This window comes from Synchiropus splendidus, chromosome 1 (assembly GCF_027744825.2).
Source record: "Synchiropus splendidus isolate RoL2022-P1 chromosome 1, RoL_Sspl_1.0, whole genome shotgun sequence".
NCBI classification, from domain to species: domain Eukaryota; kingdom Metazoa; phylum Chordata; class Actinopteri; order Syngnathiformes; family Callionymidae; genus Synchiropus; species Synchiropus splendidus.
Window position 1 is genome coordinate 43647689 of NC_071334.1, and position 18852 is coordinate 43666540.

Consider the following 18852-nt stretch of genomic DNA (forward strand, 5'->3'; position numbering starts at 1 on the left):
TGTAGAACTTTCGTTATAGATGATGGAACTGACAGAGACAATGACAATATTCATTGATCATTTCTGACCGGATCTGGACTTAAATGATTGGAATCTTCTCGATTGTCAGTAATCTCTCTCACTGTGTTCAACGTGTTGTGAGAGCAGCGTGGATCAATCCAGACGCTCCGTATTACGCAGCTTGTTTCCACTATTTCCTTGTAAAATAAACAAGACTCTTTAATGTTTAGTTTTGGCTGTGAAACGCCACATTCTGTTACAGTTATGGCTCAGCTCTGTCACCAGTTCACATCTGAGGTGAGGACGACTTGTAGTGCTAAGAAATGACAGAGAAATAAGGAGGTCAAGGCAATAGTGGTAAATAAGTTGTTGCGCGGCTGATGACTACTTTTTTGACGTCCTTCGTCGTGGGTCACAAACCAGCTATTTTGGATTTAACTCAGGGCATCCGGGACAGAACCTGCAGTGTGAAAAGCCCCATAAAGCCTTGTGACATTGGAACAATAAAGTGAAGCGCTCAATGCGCTGTTCGACTGTGTGTATCCTTCCTTTCCTCCGGTGCAGTGGTGCTTCAGATCACTCTCCACCGAGTACAATGGAACAAACAGCAACTAGAAGAGCCGCTACTGTACGTGAATTATTGTCTGGTTTCAGTAAAATCAGCTGTCTGAAACATCCCTTCAAGCTTGAGGTTATAATACAGAGGAGTTTACAAACTGGATTAAGAAAAAGTCAGGCAGAGAATCCTTGTCTCAGAATTATAGGACTCCAGAAGGAGCCAATACAAGAGGCTCTCCCAGGTCACTCCTTCTCTGCATGTGGCCGTCTGAGGAAAGTTTAAAAGCAGGTTCTGGCTCTGATGCTCCTCCCCCCGGCCAAGACTCCTGCGATCTTCTCCTCACACATCACACCAATGCAGATTCTCACCCCAAAAGGACAGTTGTGTCAAGACTGACCTACCCCAAAAAGGAAGGAACGAAACAAACAAATGAAGGAAAAGACCACTGAGCGGCTAAAGATGGGAGCGTGGACCTCCTTCATTCTGGCCATTCATCTGCTTCTCAGTCTGTGCTCACATGTGGAAGGCCAGACTCTAGGTGAGTGATCAGGATTTAATTGACTAATTTAATGCAAATGAAAAAGCAAAGTATGAAACTCATGAATAATTAAATGTCTACTGTTCCTCCTCTAAGCTTTTATTACCTGTCGAAAAGATTGAATGGCTGCACCGCTGGGTATTTTAGCACATGTTTTATGATTTCATTGCATAATGGATGAAGCAGACGCTGAAAGGGAATACCAAGTGAAAAGAACACAGTGGATTACACATGTTGCCTGATACTCCCCGTGGTGCAAATAAAAATGTTAAATCACCTCGTCCACTGCAAACCTAGCCAGGCCGCAGCACTTTTAACTCTCCAGCACAAGAAATGAGAGTTCCTACTTCATCGTCAGATGTGAAGTCGCTTTGGAGGTTTTTTCTTTTTTCATTTCAGAGAAATCTCCATAACTTTTGCCTGAAGGCCACGGCCAGTTCTCACACATGGGAGTGATCAGTGATGATCCAGGCTTTATAGTCGCCTTCACACACACTCACACACACACACACACACACACACGACATGTAAGAAACACTGGTGTTTACAGCTCCCCGCTCAGCCTGCTGCCGAGTGATGAGAAACTTTTCATTCACTTCAATAATCCTCGAGAGCCTTTGTGAATATGAGTCTGAAGGATTGTTTACACAGGTCCTGATGTATGGACTGGTGTGGTAACCCTTTTGTCTGAGAATCATAAGCTCACATTTTCTCACCTTTTCGGACTTAAAAACCTGTCCATTTTCTTATGCAAAGCTACATTTTGGTTGCGCTATACCACTTCCTAGATTTTAGTTTCCCCGGCTGGTTTTTCTGTTTCCACACATAAAGTCAATCGAACATAGGCATGACGTGAAACGGATGAATACATTCATGCTTTGGTTGTCAGTGTCGAGCTGAAGGCAATCGTAGAAAACCCCAGAAACCTCTGGTGTTTTTTTCTGAAAGATTACAGGAGCTCTTTGCTTAATGCATGAATACTTGGAGAATGTAATACCAATGTAATGTGCTCATAAATAAAACTGCAGAATGAGTTTTCAATGTTATCTCTCTACGGTGAAGAAAATATCGAGCTATAGCATGTAGCACATCGCGGTGTGCTAATTTAGCATCGAGCATGAACAAATGTGACGTGATACAACTCAGCATCCAGGCACGAGTGTCTACCTTCCACTGATTCACAATAGAAATTCTTCAAACTTTTTCGGATGAACTATTGGATAAGGGAATAGTTCGGACGCAAATGTGGGAGTTTGAGAGGGAATATATGGGAGGGATGTGTAAAATGAGATGAGCGACTACGCCAACAGACGCCAACCCAACCTCCTGGAGGAACTTTATTTGATGCTTCATTTCATTATCGTTGAAACCAAAAGACATAAACATTGATCGGAAGGTAGATTCCCGAACCCGTCAGTTCTTGAACGTACCAAAGACTGTGTTGTGAATCAACTGACATACGAATGAACTTACTCAGAACTCCACCAATTCTGCACATTTTTTTCTTCTAACCACATGATCTCTATTGGTCATTAAATAATGAAATAGTTGCCCACTGACACTTGTTGTTCACCAGTCTCACACGCATTACCAAAAAGGCTCTAAACTCTAGAGTGCCACAGCAGACGTTACAGTGACCCATGTTTGTGGCAGATTTATGTGCTGGTGTCAGAGGTTAACAAATGCCGTGTAAGTTTATGGCCCTCAGCTAAACTAGTTTTATGAAGCTTGAAATCGGGGGTTAATCGCCAGACGAAATGGGGCACTTTCTCAGGATCTTTGTTGTAAAATGACTTTAACCCCAACGAACAGTCTGTCTAGAAGACTTATGAACAGCTTGGCTTTGAACAAGTGTGTGTGTGTCGAGCCCTTACACATGGGTGGCTCTTTATTTGTTCTCTTAAATGGGCCGCTACGTCTGCAATGAGTCAGAAAAACACTCCATTTCAAGCCTTTCTTGATGATGGAGCGAACATTAGGACACCACACATCACTTATATGAAGTCATTTGGCAGACTTTTTTTTTTTTAAAGGAGGTCCTTGAGTGGAAATTTGCTTTGCTTTTGCTTGAGGGAATGATTGCAAAGCATACAAAGAATGCCGAAATCTTCACTTGTTTATTTGTGATGAATACATGAATGCATCTCGTACAAACCTAAATCATCAACAAACAATTTTAGGTGTTGAAGGTGAATGACAAGGATAATGAAAAATAGAAGATCATTATCTTGAAGTTTGACCTGCGCTGTCGATAAACATGACTCAGCGTTTCCGTTTACCATCAATATTATTTTCAGATAGTATTTATATCTGAAATGCCTGTTATCTCAATTCATCACAGTTTAATTGTGTATGAATATTTGCCACAAGAAGCCACATTTTTCAATCTGAATGAATTAGGTACTGAATCCAATGATGGACCCATACATACAGTTAAACGACAAAATACTGTTTAGCATCAGTGTGACAATAGCACAATAAATCACGATGGTGTCTATATTCAAGTTTTTATATCACCTTATTTAAACTAAAGCTCTTTTAATGTCTTGAAAATATTTGTATAAGAATTTCAATGTTATAAGAATTTCAAGTCCATTCAGAGTAGTGGAAACCCTGGCCATTGTGTAGTGAAAAACCTCCCTGAACCAAAGCAAACAGATGCTTTTGTTTGCTTTGTTGTTTGTTGTTGTTGTTATCATCCTAGCTGCCATGTGTCTTGTGCATCAGTGTGATCAGTGGACCAGGAACTCCTGCACTTACAAAGGTTCCCTGTTGACTGGAGAGCAAACTGTTCCATTAAATTAAATTAAATTAAAATTTTAATGTGTTTTTTGTTGTAATTAAGTAATCGTAACTAACTTGTTAAAGTCCAACCACTAGTTAAAAGATTTCACTTTTATTTTTATCTATCATTTTGACTTTCAGAGTTTGATGCTACTTAATACTTCATTCAGGCCTTAGAGTTATTTGACTTTCTGAACGTATGTCTCCATTTTGATCAACTATGTGTCTGTGTTTAAACTTGTAAAAGTGTATCTTCTTACAGTCAGTTGTCCGCCTCATGTTTTTTCATTTTTCCCTTGCCTGATTTTCTCAATTCCTGTTTTGCTCCCAAACTGTGGTTGCTGCTCAGTAATTGTGGCTTCGAGCGGAATTCATTTTAAATGTAAATAAGCCGAGAATCCGGTGACTATCATCTTCAATATGCAGCTAAAAGCCACACATGTGTTCGCGAATCGGGGTCAGTTCTTGACTTTTGTCAGTGTTTTCCAAGAGTCCAATAAATCAAGCGAGATTAAAAGAGTCCGCACTGCATCATCTGCCTCTTGAGAAAACGTAACAAATGAGTGTTTGCTTCATCCGCCTCTGAGTTACGGCAGGTGAAACGCACCAGCTTCATAAATGCTCAGAGGAGGTCATAGTTTCCAACCCTGGCTGACAACAATGCAATCCTGAGAAACATTTGGGAGTCATTTCACTTCCTCCCGCAACTGAGGACCCACGTGGAGGCTTCGGGTCCTCTCATGTCTTCTCATTAAACCAGACCACAAGTCGGCTTTGTCTCACCATCATTACACATGCTCCATATTTCATCCGCCTCAACACACACATCATGGAGTGTTTACTCTGAGATCCCAGCGCTGCTGAGGGTTGTAAATATTCATACTCAACCATCTATTAATCATCGGTGTTATTGCTTGTCCCCCTTTTCTGCGCTGTTAGAAGTCTATGATCTGCTCACCTCGCCCGACTGCCTGCCAGACCTGCTGCAAGGGGGTCTGGCGGAGCAGGGAGTCAACGAGGCTTTCATCCTGGCCTCCTTCAAGCTGCAGCCCAAGACCGGAACCACTGTGTTTGGCCTTTACAACCCCCGAGACAACAGCAAATACTTTGAGTTCACCGTGATGGGGAAGCTAAACAAAGGTACACACACACACACACACACTCCCGCTCACTGAGAAACACACACTGTGTTGTGCATGAAACACAATGGTCGAAGGACTCCTGGATTAAGGCAGCTACCTCAGCCGCCATTATTTGGCTTCCACACGGCAGCGTTGCTGAGAACGTTCATGCCATGATCACTGCTGACTACAGACTCTTTTCATTTTCAACAATGGTGTCTGATTGCTGCCGATTGTGACATACAAGAGGGAGACCGATCCATTATGATCCACTTCTTTATTTTTCCTCTTACAGAGTCTCACAGCAAAAAATAATACCTCCATTCTTTTTCAAGAGCCAAACAAGTCAATATAATTATTTATTTCTGCTGTCAAATTGCTCTCATTATTATTATTGTTGTTTGTTCTTTACAGGAAAACTCAAAAATGAAACGCGGGAGAAAGTTTTAAAAAATGTGTTGTTACGATATATTGCATAGTTTTTATAATTGGTCTTGTTATCATTTCATTGCAAGCATTCATTTTGGTTTTTATTCAGGTTTCTGCAAGTAGTGCTGCAGCAGACAGATGGGTAGTTTCTTAGTATGTGCTGGACCATTAGAGCTAGTCCTTCGTAGCCTAGACACGACGATAGGAACAGAGCGCAGAGCTCTGCCAAGCTGCTCAATTCCACTCATACAAACAGATGTTTCTTTTTTTGTTGCAGTCAGTTTGATATAACATTGAACGCAATGAGCGCGATCAGACAACAGGTGGCAGTAGTGTTAGGCCCCTTCCTAAAACAGAGCAAAATCTATTCTATCGACTGGTAATCATTGTCATCCTTCATATATTAATAATTAATGCAGTTTTCAAGGTCATCGCACAAACGTTGTCACTTCAGTGGTTTTAAAACTGCAGGACACCTCGTATTCTGTGTCAAAGCTTGGACAGGGAGCTAACGTTATCCCTTCTCTCTTCTTATCTCGGTGCTGCGTTTTCCTGCCGTGATAATGGTCGGTAGCTGTACTGCGCTACCAGCGGACTGACAAGAGGATGAGTTCCGTAACCTTCAACAATCTGGTTTTGGCCGACGGCCAGATCCACAAAGTCTTGTTCCACCTGAAGGGGCTGCAGCAGCAGGGGCCAGGCGGGGTGGAGCTGCATCTGGGCTGCAGGCTGGTGGAGACGGTCAGGGATCTTCCCGCTGCCTTCCAGGGTTTACCGGCAGGATACAACACTGTGGAGCTGAAGACCATGCTGAGCAAAGAGCAGGTGACCGGTATCGCCAAACCTTTAGAGGCGCCGTGATGCAGGTTGACATGCGACGCCTTTGTTTTGGTCCTCAAACATTGTCATTCTATTTTCCGGCGATAGATAATAGCCATTCCGAAATTCTGTTTGAATTGTGGGATAGATAAATGAAGATAAGTCTGTGTTCCAACATTAGCATTTTTGTTTTTTCATCAACACGTCTGCACCTCACTTAAACAGCCTGACTCCATCCTGACAGGAAGGCGTCGATGAGCTCAAGCTGGTGGTGGGAGACTCGTTCGAGAACGTTGCTTCCCTTCAAGGATGCCACTTCCAGCAAAGAGACTCAGTCCAAACTTTGGGTAGGGACTGTTGACGGCTGTCAAGAAAGTTCACGAGGAGGAATTTACACAAGGTGACCTTGTTGCATAAGCGTCTCTTTCTTTCAGGGGTCAACACGAAGCAGCTGTCCAACCAAATGCTGGAGTTAACCAAAGTAATAAACGAGCTGAAAGACGTCCTCATTCAGCAGGTAGCCACTTTGAACAGGCCACATGAGCCCCACTTCCTCAACTTTGACCTCGGCGTACAAACGTTTGATGTCCTCTCACAGGTCAAGGAGACCTCGTTCCTAAGGAACACCATCTCCGAGTGTCAGGCCTGCGGTAAGAGCTGAGGTCAGAGTTCCACATTGTGAATGAACGGCAGTTGAGTTGTTGCTGGGTTCCAACAGGTTTGGGTGGAAGTGAGGTGATGAAGCCCACATGTGGCCCTGGAGTCTGTTTCCGTGACGACATGTGCATTGAGACGGCAGACGGGGTGGAATGTGGACCGTGTCCTGATGGCTACACCGGAGATGGCTTCAACTGTGATGATGTGGACGAGGTTGGTTTGGGTTTGGTGATGTTTCCAAGTTGTTGTTGTTTTGTTTTTTTCACACTCATTTTAATGGCTTTGGATCCAGTTGAGGCTCATGTCTCAACACCAGGTTGTACTCCACTTATCAAAGGATGGAAATTAAAATGAAACAACAATAAATTGATTAATTTAGTGAGAGAAATGCAAACTTCAAAGTGCCGAGCGACACATTTGTTAAGGTGTTGATTATCTTAATCGTAGGGGCCGTCCAAAGCAAAATTAAAAACCTAGTATTATGATTATTGTTATTATTAATGAAATGATGAACAGATATGAAACAGGAAAAAAGAGAGAGTATGACCTGGAAAAAAATGATCAACAGGATAAAAAAAATGACTACAGGCTTTCTGTTGTTCCATCTTATAAAGATTCATATATCTGCAGACGCCAAAATGGAAAAATGATAACAAAAAATCAGGAGAAAAAAAAGTGAAATCTTTTTGATAGGTGTAAGGAATGTAATATTAAGAGTCTAGTATAGTATGTAGTACTGTAAGTATAAAAAGGCTTTGACGTTTTGATAAAATAATGTACTACAATTCCTAATAGCTGTTCAAGAAACACTAGAACAGAATGAGAAAGGCAGTGAAAGAATGGGAAACAACCTTTAAACTTGATACAGTCAGAACATAAAACAACATTCCAACAGTCAGTTTCATAGTTTCACACTGGAAAGAACTGCAAGTGGTCTCCAAGCCACACTTTTGCCCAGAGTTGATCCATTTTACAACCTCGTGACTACGGCTTGTTGTAGTCATTTTAGTTGTGTTGGGAATCTTTCAAATGGTGAGGTTCATCTGAATTACCTGGCCGGTTCATTTTGCACGTGGTCAGTGAACATCCCAAAATGAAAGAGCTGAAAATCTGAAGCCCATGAATGGAATGGATGCTGAAGAGCATTTACATTATTAGATTCCTTTAGCCTAGGTGTCCGACTAGGTGCCAAAGAGTGATGATAGGAAACAATTTCCTGCAGAATATTTCAAACAACCCTGACAAAATAACAGATACCAATGAAACTATTGCCTGCTGCCAAAAATGGCTTCATAATGCATCATACATCATACAGATGCTCATCAGTGGGCCGTGATGACGTCAAGTGTCTAGTTTCTTTTTAATGCAAATCACATTTGGACTCATTTGAAATGTCTCTATTTCTCCAGGAACTCCATGTTCCGAGAAGACACCGGACTGAAAGTGCAATTCAAATTAATGCGAACAGACAGGGAGGAAGATTTAGGGCTTTTTCATGAGTACAAGTCTGAATCTGGATGTGGGATTATCGAGGAGAAACACTGAGTTGAAACCACTTAAAGGCAAAATGGGAATCAGATGCTGGTGGGAGAAGAGAAGGTATAAGTTCAGGTTGAAGTGAGGAGCACGCTCCTCTTAAGTGTGAGCAGGAAGGTATGAGTCTGCGTTTGTGTGTGTGTATGTGGGCTTGACTATCCTACTTTGTGGGGACCGACACTATCCTTGAGAGGTCCGAATGACACTGTGGATACATTTGTCTGGACCAGGTTAAGCCTCAATTTGTGGTTGAAGACTTCAAAAAGGCAACCTTTGAATACCCCTGAAACAACGTGTTGTGTGTAGTAATCCGACAATCAACACCCCCCGACATCTGCATATTTATGTTTCAGAGAGGTTTGAAAACGGAACAAGAATAAAGAGGTGACCTCACAATTATACTTGTTAAGAGACGGAACCATCTCCACATTCCAAATCCAGATCGACAGTGTGCTGTGCAAGCTAATTCTGTTCACTCTCCTGTTGGGACCCAAAATAGCTGGCTGACTATAAATAGGTTTAAGACTGGTTCATAGTCCTAGTTAGGGTGAGCCATTTGTTTTGGATGGATAGGTTTAGGGTGAGAGGTTGGGGAAAGGGTTATGTCAATGACAAACCTCACAATGTCCCCACAAGGATTGAAAAACAAACATGCATGTGTGTGCATGTTAATCCTTACTAATGGGGACTAATTCTTTTTGACAAGAATTGTGAGGACCTTATGCATTTGTGAGGACCATTTGGCCAGACCCCACAAATCCAAGTCTCAATTTGAGGACGGAAATTTCAAAACAACTAGGTCATTATTATTAGGTTTACGTTTGGCCCTGGTTAAGGTCAGCCATTTGTTTTGGGTGGTAGGCTTTAGAGTGAGAGGAGCTGGGGAAAGGGTTATGTCAATGAGTGGTCCCCACAAGGAGATACAAACCTGTGTGTGTTTGTTTGTTTGCCTTTTCGTGTTTAGGGTCACCCCTTTTTCGAAGGACGAGCCGCTTCAAGCAAGCTCTTTTCGCATGAGCAAAAGTGTCGTAGGACCTAAAAGCTGCTGGATAGACGGCCTGAGGAGATCCACATGTATTTTGCAGCTTCATCAGCTCTGTCCTCCTTTCTTCACAGTGCCAGTTTAACCCTTGTTTCCCCGGAGTGAAGTGCGTGAACATGGCGCCTGGGTTCCGCTGTGACGCCTGCCCGCTGGGCTACACTGGCCTGCCTGTCGAAGGTGTTGGCATTGTTTACGCTCAGACAAACAAACAGGTAACTTTCCCCTCAAACTGTTGGGGGTTTAAGTTCCACGCAAACTAGGCATGAGAGGCAACCTTTCATTACCCCTGATCTGAATGAACACCCCCAACATCTGCACATTTAAGTGAGGCTAGAAAACGGAACAAAAATAAAGAGGTTGACATCACAATCATACTTGTTATGAGACGGAACCATCTCCACATTCCAAAACCAGATCGACGATGAACTGTATTCACGACAGCAGTGACGCATCAGAGTGTGCTGTGCGAGTTAATTCTGTTCTGCTCATTTTGGGACCTTTTCTGATAAAACTCTCTCTGGTTGCTCGACTACAATTCAGGTGTGTGACGATGTTGATGAATGCAAAGGGCCGGACAACGGTGGCTGCACCCCAAACTCCATCTGTCACAACTCTATGGTAGGTCCCTCCTCAGGCTCTGTCTTTCCATGGATGAATGTCCAGTCACATGTCAGATCCCCACCTAATCCTCCACAGGGATCCTACCACTGTGGCACTTGTAAAACGGGGTTCACGGGAGACCAGGTGAAGGGCTGCAAGCCGGAGATCAGCTGTGGCAACAGTCTGACCAACCCTTGTGACATCAATGCTCAGTGTAGCATCGAAAGAGACGGATCCATCTCCTGCCAGGTACTTCCCTCTTGCAGTGCTACCTTTAACCAACAGTTGATCATATGAGGGTGAAGCAATGGCAGAATATAATGTGTCTCTGGGTCAGTGTGGAATCGGCTGGGCAGGTAACGGATACCTGTGTGGGAAGGACACTGACATTGACGGCTACCCAGATGAGAAACTCAAATGCAAGGACCATACCTGCAAAAAGGTAAAGTACCGTATTTTCCAGACTATAAGACGTTACTTTTTTCTCGCGGTCTGAACCCTGCGGCTTATACAACAGGACAGCATGTCTACTGCGGAAATTTTTTCAGTCTGTTATGTAAAGTTTGCGTCCTGCAGCACATGCACGTTAAAAGCCGTCAACGTCACAAATTAAACATGATATTTAAAACACCAGCACTTGACGGAGCACAGAGAGTTTTCCGTGCTCATGAAGGTGAAACTGCAGGAAGCAACTGTCACTCACGGACACTCGCCGGTCTGCGCGTGACATTCAGAACGCGAAGCATATTGCCCGAGAAATAACCATTCATTTCACCGAGCCAGATGACCAGTCTTTCTTGGGTGTCGTTTTAAGACGGAATTGACCAAATCCGCTGTTTTGTGTGTGTTAAATGCAGCGTTCTTTGGCCACCTGAACCTGAAACTTTTGCAAACGTCCAGAGTGGGAACTTTCATGAAAGAGGTTGAAGACAGCTGCTTGCACTCTCCCTGTCTCTTGGAGCATCCCCGTTTTTTACACTTCTACACAGCGTCATGGTGGCAACAATGTTGAGCCTGGTCACATCAAAAGGATGACATCACAGTGTTTTATTTACCTTTAAAGAGCTCAAATTGCGTTATTTTCGCCCGGGTGTCCGAAGCTCTGCCAACAGAGACGATCTACTGGAGGGTGAAAAAAACGCATTTTGAACACTTTAAATGTAAATAAGATGTGAGGAGTTCATAATTCAAGTTCAGAACATTGTCGAGATCGTTTTATGAGTCAGTCTCGATGCTGGACCCCATTTTCAAAACTAGAACTAGAGGATAGATAAAAGTGACCCTCATGCATTTTCTGCGGCACAGACTGCAAAAGTGCATCCGCGGCTTATAGACCGAAAAAGATCTATTTTCCTTCTTAAATTTTGTGGGTGTGGCTAATATTTCAGTGCGCTCTTTCGTCCGGAAAATACGGTAGGGCCAAGTTTACCACGTGGGATTGGAAAATATGATTTGTTAGCTGTATCTGTCCCTAGGATAACTGCATCTACGTTCCCAACTCTGGCCAAGAGGACGCCGACAGGGACGGGCAAGGAGACGCTTGTGACGATGACGCCGATGGTGATGGAATACCGAACGAGCAGGTGAGACAAACTAGTCTGCGCATGAACAGAATGCACGAGTTTTACCACGAGCTATTTGGTTTTTAAAATGATCTTTTGCTTTCATTGAAGAAAAAAAAAGGATGCTTCAGGTGTACGTGGATTCAAAACATCCTCCTGATTTTTTTGGTGGTCCAATAATAGAAACACATGATTTTGCTGACAGATTTGCTTAGTATCATTACACACTAGACTCATTACTTTCCAGTTCTTTGCAATGGTCTCTTCACTGAATGGAGTATTTTTTTTTTGCAACAAAGAGCAGTGCCACGTGTTGAGAGGTAAAGATTAGCACACAGGCTCCTCTTGAGCAGTCAGATTAGCTCAGAACGAGTCCTCCACATGCACAGAGAGAATGAATCATCGCGTACAGAGCCAATCGTGTTCCAACAGGCTTCCTGAATGAGTAAATCTCTTCTTTGAAAACACTGGCTTCAATTTGGCACTTTATGCACGGCTCCACGGAAGGAACGTGTCGCCAAAAAGAACCGGTGGCCGCAGCTGGAAACTGGTGCAACTGCTGTTACGGATGTGTTGCACTGACACCTCGAAGTTCTGTGAAGCGAGAATTGGATTCAACGAAATGTTACTGTACCCTCCTCTATATTGCGATTTCCACTCCAAATTATTTATTTGGTCTATTTACATTTGAAATATAAATGATATCACTAATAGTCAAATTCAAATGAGCTCCTCGAAACTTCCTGTGGTGTCCCGGAACTCGCTCACTCAACCCAGTTGAACGTGAGGAAGAATTGTTTCAAATATGAAATAATCTGTCGCATTTCCTGAAAATTGTTCTGAAGTCTATTCATAGCTTATTGAGTTATTTTCCACACAGACAGCTAAGAAACACGAGCTCTTTGGCAGAGATAAAAAGGACGTATTCAAGTTCCCTGAAAGAACCACTTTGCTGAGATAACAGACATTTTTGTGTCAATGTCTTTGCTCTAGAGGTTTCTGTTTGTTTCAAAGAGACAATGAGACGAAAGAGCTTCATTTTACAACTCAGTGTAGTCAAAGAGAAGGTTTTTCACAAAAAAAAAAATCTATCCTCCTTCAAAGATCAATACTTCAAAAGAGTTCGCATTTCTTCTATGAGACACGTGAATTTCGAAAGGCCGCTGGCGAAACATAAAGCCCTGCAATGACTCATAATACAAATCCCTTAATTTAAACTGCAGACGTTGAATTTCCATTTCTGATTGTACATAGTTTGTTTTTGTGTTGGATGTTTCACATATTGTGAAGTCATGTTCAATGTTCATATTCACTAGCCACGTCATTATCATGATTTGTTTTCAAAACAATAAAACAACAAATGAATAGTGTCACTGCAACAGGGGAGGGTGGAAAGGCACTGCTCACGATTGCACTAATGGCTACAGCACTTTATTCTGTTCCACTGCTCACCTTGCATTCTGCTCCCCCAAGTAATGGCAGAAGACTATTTTCTCTCTGTCTGTCGTCTTTAAAACCAGAAGACTAATGCAGAGAATCTTGGTCTTTAAATGGACCCTCATTCTCAGAAGCATCAGGAGCCCTGCGCACTGCGCCATCCTTATCTATTCAGGTCAAATTTGTTGTGGGAATGTGACATTTGCTTTCTCCCCCAGGACAACTGCTGGTTGAAGCCCAACGTGGATCAGAAGAACAGCGACAAGGACACTCATGGTGATGCCTGTGATAACTGCCGGATGGTGGAGAACCCGGACCAGAGGGACACTGACGGTGACGGCAAAGGAGACTTGTGCGATGACGACATGGATGGAGATGGTATAGAGAGCAATTACATCACCCGCACTGACGCTCAAGTTATATAACCAGTGAAGGCTGTTGTCACTGTTTTCTCATTCCCTCACATCTCCTGCACATTCTTACACTCGCCCAGACAACACGTACTCCCCGGGCCGGCCGGGGTTTTAGGGATATTTACTTCGAATTTGATGTTGAAATATCACTTAAAGCGTGTTCGGGGTGTTTGAGCATTTTTGACCCGACTGCAGAAACATTTGGCCTGAAAAAGCCCAAGCTTTGATCATCGAGAAATGTGATTACACCTAAAAAGCCCTGAAGGACGGAGCAGCAGAGTTTTTCCTGTGAAGATGCTGCTTGACCTTTATGCTTGCGTGGAGCTCATGCTGCCTCACTGCGGTCAGAATAGGGAGGAAATACCAAGGGAGAGCGATGCCGCTCCGTGCAGTGCAACAGTGCGCCCTAGATGGGGATTTGCTGTAACTGCAGGGTGGACGCTTTAGTCACAACTGTCCCCCCAAAATGAAATCTGTCCTGTCTGTCCTGACTATCCCTGGATGATGGCTGGTCCTATCAGCTCTGAAATATGTCTGGTTTCCCTTGTAACAATGGAAAAAGTGAAGATGACATGATGCTTATTCAAATACCCACGTGGCTCCAGATGAGAAATGAAAGTGTCACAGGCTTTGTCACAGGAATTTTATTTTATTTTAGTTTATTTTATACTCTTAACTGTGTGCTGGGAGGACTGCAAATTCATTTTTACTGGATGTCATGTAGTATTCATGACAATAAAGCTTTAAAAACAAATTTGGCCATCAAGTGTTTTTGCAGTCAAATTAGGCGATTGAGTTAAACAGATGAATATATGACGTATACATATTGGACATATTGGACATATCGGACTCATGTTAGAAGAAACTGTGCACCTAAACTTTTGGCAGAAGTTGTTCTCAACATTGTCTGTCGATGACCGTCGCAGGCCTGAAGAACTTCCTGGACAACTGCCAGCGCGTTCAGAACCGAGACCAGCTGGACCGAGACGGTGACGGGGTGGGAGATGCTTGCGACAGCTGTCCTGACATCGCCAACCCCAATCAGGTCAGTCACTGCCAGATAATGAGCGAAATATTCATGAGGGATAGTCAGTGGCCGACTGTGAAGCACATAAGAAGTCAAACAATTCCATCATAAAGGAAGTGAGACTACATTTTCCCTCACCCCTTCCTCTTGGTTTCAGTCGGATGTTGACAATGATCTGGTTGGTGACTCCTGCGACACAAACCAAGACAGGTGTGGCGACATGTTTCTGTCTTCCTCGCCATTTAAAACCCATTTCCTCCAGCGGATCTTTGTTGACATTCTCTGCCTGTGATGTCCCCTCTGTAGCGATGGAGACGGTCACCAGGATACCAAGGATAACTGCCCTTACGTGATCAACAGCTCTCAGTTGGACACCGACAAAGACGGGCAGGGTGATGAGTGTGATGAGGATGATGACAACGATGGCATTCCGGACATAATACCACCTGGGCCAGACAACTGTCGTCTGGTGCCGAACCCAGACCAGATTGATGACAACAGTGAGTTTCAGAATATAGACTGAATTCTTAACGGACATTGTTTTAGGTTTGGCACACAGCATTCTATTCTCCTCCCCCACTGACTCCTGGACACAGCAAACTGATGTGATTGTGTTTTACTGTTAACATTGACCTTTGTCAGTAAAATGGCCTGTACATGGCTCCACGGCTCTGGCACCAACTCTAAAGGGCTGGGATTTGTGCTTTGGTCTATTTAGATGACGGAGTTGGAGACGTGTGTGAATCAGACTTTGACCAGGACAAAGTGATCGACAGGATCGACAACTGTCCAGAAAACGCTGAAGTGACACTGACTGACTTCAGAGCTTATCAGACGGTGGTCCTGGACCCTGAGGGTGACGCCCAAATTGACCCTAACTGGGTCGTTCTGAACCAGGTGAGGCGGATATCCACACAGTGGTTAATCCACAGCAAAGACATCAATTTGTCTTCTCTGAACAGGGAATGGAAATAGTTCAGACCATGAACAGCGATCCAGGACTTGCAGTTGGTAAGTCACATTTTATCCACCAAACCCTTACAAAATACTAGTGGTCATATTAGCTGCTACCCCGGACCCTCTCACACAAGGGGATGTTTTAAGTACAGTCCAAGTCACAGGCTCAGCCATGGTTCTATTTACTGAGGAGTCTAACTGGAACACCTTTGAAGGGAAGGGAAGAAAGCTGTGGCTTTCAACTGGTGGGTCGGGACACCAAAAGTGAATTGGGAAACATCTATAATAGTATTTTATTTTAATAAACCTTCATTAAACTGTCATGTTGAGTTGTACGTGAGGTTCAAATTGTCTTGGTTTGGGTCATGCCTTCTTATTTGGGATGTTGGGTCCAGTTGAGAACCAACAAACCTTCTTCCTTTGGCATCATTTTTCTATTTTGGAAGTTCGGGGATTAATTTCTGAAAGAGAAATTATATTGGACTGGTTTAAATTAGTATTGAAACATATATTTGTCACACAGTGGAGGGATTTTGTGCCATCTTCATACATTTCAAGCTCTTGTAGGCCACATAAAAGGAGTTTGACACTGGTTATACATCTGTTTTCCAAGTCTTGATTTGCATTCCAGGTTGACTTCCAAGGCCTGTATCTCCTCAGAACCTCTCATTTATCTATAAAAAATGTCATCATATGTGATGCCGCCATGAAACTGAAGTCCATTACCATCCACTGTTCAGGTTATACAGCTTTCAGTGGTGTTGACTTCGAAGGGACGTTCCACGTAAACACAGTGACCGACGACGACTACGCAGGCTTCATTTTTGGCTACCAGGACTCTTCCTCCTTCTACGTGGTGATGTGGAAGCAGACTGAGCAGACCTACTGGCAGGCAACCCCATTCAGAGCAGTGGCCGAGCCCGGCATCCAGCTAAAGGTAGGCGGCTTGGCGATTAAATGGAGTGGAGAAAACTTGAAGGTTCTTCTGTTTTTCTGTGGCACCACCAGGCTGTGAAGTCCAGGTCTGGTCCTGGTGAGCATTTAAGGAACTCCTTGTGGCACACTGGTGACACCCAGGATCAAGTCCGTCTGCTGTGGAAGGACCCAAGGAATGTTGGGTGGAAGGACAAGGTGTCCTACCGCTGGTACCTCCAGCATCGGCCACAAGTTGGATACATCCGGTACACAGCCAACAGCAATGTTGCTTTCTTTGAGTGGGGTGACTATAAACACTAATATATTCGCATCATCTTTGCAGAGCCCGGTTTTACGAGGGGACAGACCTGGTGGCCGACTCCGGAGTGACTATTGACACGACCATGAGAGGAGGACGACTGGGCGTGTTCTGCTTCTCACAAGAAAATATTATCTGGTCCAACCTAAGATATCGTTGCAACGGTAAGTATCCTTTAATAGCAGCCATGTTTGGTCCTGAGTTCCGGTCTGATTCACTGTGTACTGTACTGAGTCAACTAACAACACTCAACGTAGAATGTTGGGTTCCTGTTAGTGACAACCCAAAAAAAGGCTAGTATCTACATGGACAAAGTAATGTGCCATCATCTTATTGCTTCGAAGTCACCACAGTTTCCGGCCATAATATCCTGTCCAGCTGTGGACAGCTTCCTATCTGTTTTGCGCTCAGTTGCTTTACGACATCTTGACGTTGTTTTTCCAGCAAGTGTCCAGATCAGTTCAGAAACAAAGGCTCTAGCATTACAAAAAAGGACAAACTTTCATGCAAAATTCTGCCTTGCACATACATTTTTCGGTTCTGTTTCTACTTCCCCGTTTTTACTGCCAATGGCATCATTCTAGAAACATCTACATCTAGCTATACAGATAAAATGCTTCTCTCTAGTGTACATCGCTGTTACTACATCCATTATATATGTTTTTTTAGGGGTGGGATTCGATTAAAAAAAAGTCTAGTCAATTAATCTCAATTAATCAGAGTTTAATGGTATCAGAATATTTGCCACAAGAAGCCACATTTTTCAATCTGAATGAATTTGGTATATTACTGAATCAAATGATGGACCCATACATACATTTAAACAACAAAATATTGTTTATTTTGCATCAGTTTGACAGTAGCACAATAAATCAGGATGGCGTCTATATTCAAGTTTTTATATCACCTTATTTAAACTAAAGCTCTTTGAATGTCTCGATAATATTTGTATAAGAATTTCAATGTTATAAGAATTTCAAATACATTCAGAGCAGTGGAAACCCTGGCCATTGTGTAGTGAAAAACCTCCCTGAACCAAAGCAAACAGAAGCTTTTGTTTGCTTTTGTTCAGGGATTCCTCCATGTTTGTTGTTGTTGTTATCATCCTAGCTGCCACGTGTCTTGTGCATCAGTGGGATCAGTGGACCAGGAACTCCTGCACTGACAAAGGTTCCCTGTTGTCTGGAGAGCAAACTGTTCCATTAAATTAAGTTGTAATCGTAATAATGTTGTAATTAATTCATCGTAATTAACTTGTTAAAGTCCCACCACTATTTTTTTTTTGTCATAACTGCATATACAACAAACTACCGAGGCGCATGATTTGAAACAATACAGTACAGACACGGACTGTATTAACAGTGGATTTAACACAATTACAGTCAGCTGCTGTTGCGCAGCTTGGTTCGACGTTCATTTCTTTGCTCCCCAAATACCTGTCTATTCTCAAATGTGTCCCCCTGCTCCCTGCAGACACCATCCCAGAGGACTTCCAGGAGTTCAGCAACCAGCACTCCGTTGATCCTCTGTAGAGACAGGAGGCCTGTGATGGATGCTTCTGTGACAGTGTGTGCTTTGTCAGTTGTGTGGAAACAAGTGTATTTCACCCACATTTTTTTCTACCGTGTGTAAAAAAAATATATCTTTCTCCTTTTTTTTATTGTTACAGATTGAATGAATTTGTACTTAACGTTGAGCAAAACCCTGATTTCTGTTAATTTAAACTTGAATTTGAAAACCATTTACATCATTTTTTACTGACAAAATATGTGTTTCCACTGCTCACTTCCTCTCTTTGGAATACACCCCTGAATGCAACTGAAATTTTGATTTCTCTTTCGGACAACGTGTGAAGAAATAACAGCAATGTCACATGATACAGACACAGTTTAGTTTATGAAGATTTCATTTTGCAATTGTCACAAAATAAAACTGGATCTTGTCTGTGGTGAGATTAAAAACATTTCAGTGTCCACAAGGGTCCCATGACTTGCATGCAGCTTAAATGTGAACCAAGGTTTTAATGGAACATTCTTCCGCTTCATCATGTTAATAATGCATTGACCTTTCTTCCTGAGCAGCCGATTGCCTGAAACAAAGGCCACTGTTGAGTTCCAGCAGGAAATACTTGACCATT

The 18852-nt window shown here is 43.0% G+C and overlaps 1 protein-coding gene across 1 annotated transcript; it reads left to right on the plus strand.

Annotated features, from left to right (window-relative positions):
• Nucleotides 1-887: 887 nt before the first annotated feature.
• thbs4b (thrombospondin 4b) lies at nt 888-18678 on the plus strand. The gene is made up of 22 exons (XM_053864540.1): nt 888-1097; nt 4821-5021; nt 6006-6256; nt 6495-6597; nt 6685-6767; nt 6849-6900; nt 6969-7120; nt 9560-9697; nt 10026-10103; nt 10182-10334; nt 10423-10527; nt 11561-11668; nt 13303-13462; nt 14424-14542; nt 14682-14734; nt 14831-15024; nt 15243-15421; nt 15487-15535; nt 16222-16418; nt 16490-16662; nt 16740-16879; nt 18189-18678. The coding sequence occupies exons 1-22, from the start codon at nt 989-991 to the stop codon at nt 18245-18247; spliced, it is 2856 nt and encodes a 951-aa protein (XP_053720515.1). The 5' UTR covers nt 888-988; the 3' UTR covers nt 18248-18678.
• Nucleotides 18679-18852: the final 174 nt, after the last annotated feature.

What these genes read in the sequence shown, in the direction of transcription:
- thbs4b (XM_053864540.1), top strand. Translation starts at nt 989, where the DNA reads ATGAAGGAAAAGACCACTGAGCGGCTAAAGATGGGAGCGTGGACCTCC. An exon ending in ACGCTCAGACAAACAAACAG is followed by an intron (nt 9,698 to 10,025) that starts GTAACTTTCCCC and finishes ACTACAATTCAG; the next exon opens with GTGTGTGACGATGTTGATGA. An exon ending in AGGACCATACCTGCAAAAAG is followed by an intron (nt 10,528 to 11,560) that starts GTAAAGTACCGT and finishes ATCTGTCCCTAG; the next exon opens with GATAACTGCATCTACGTTCC.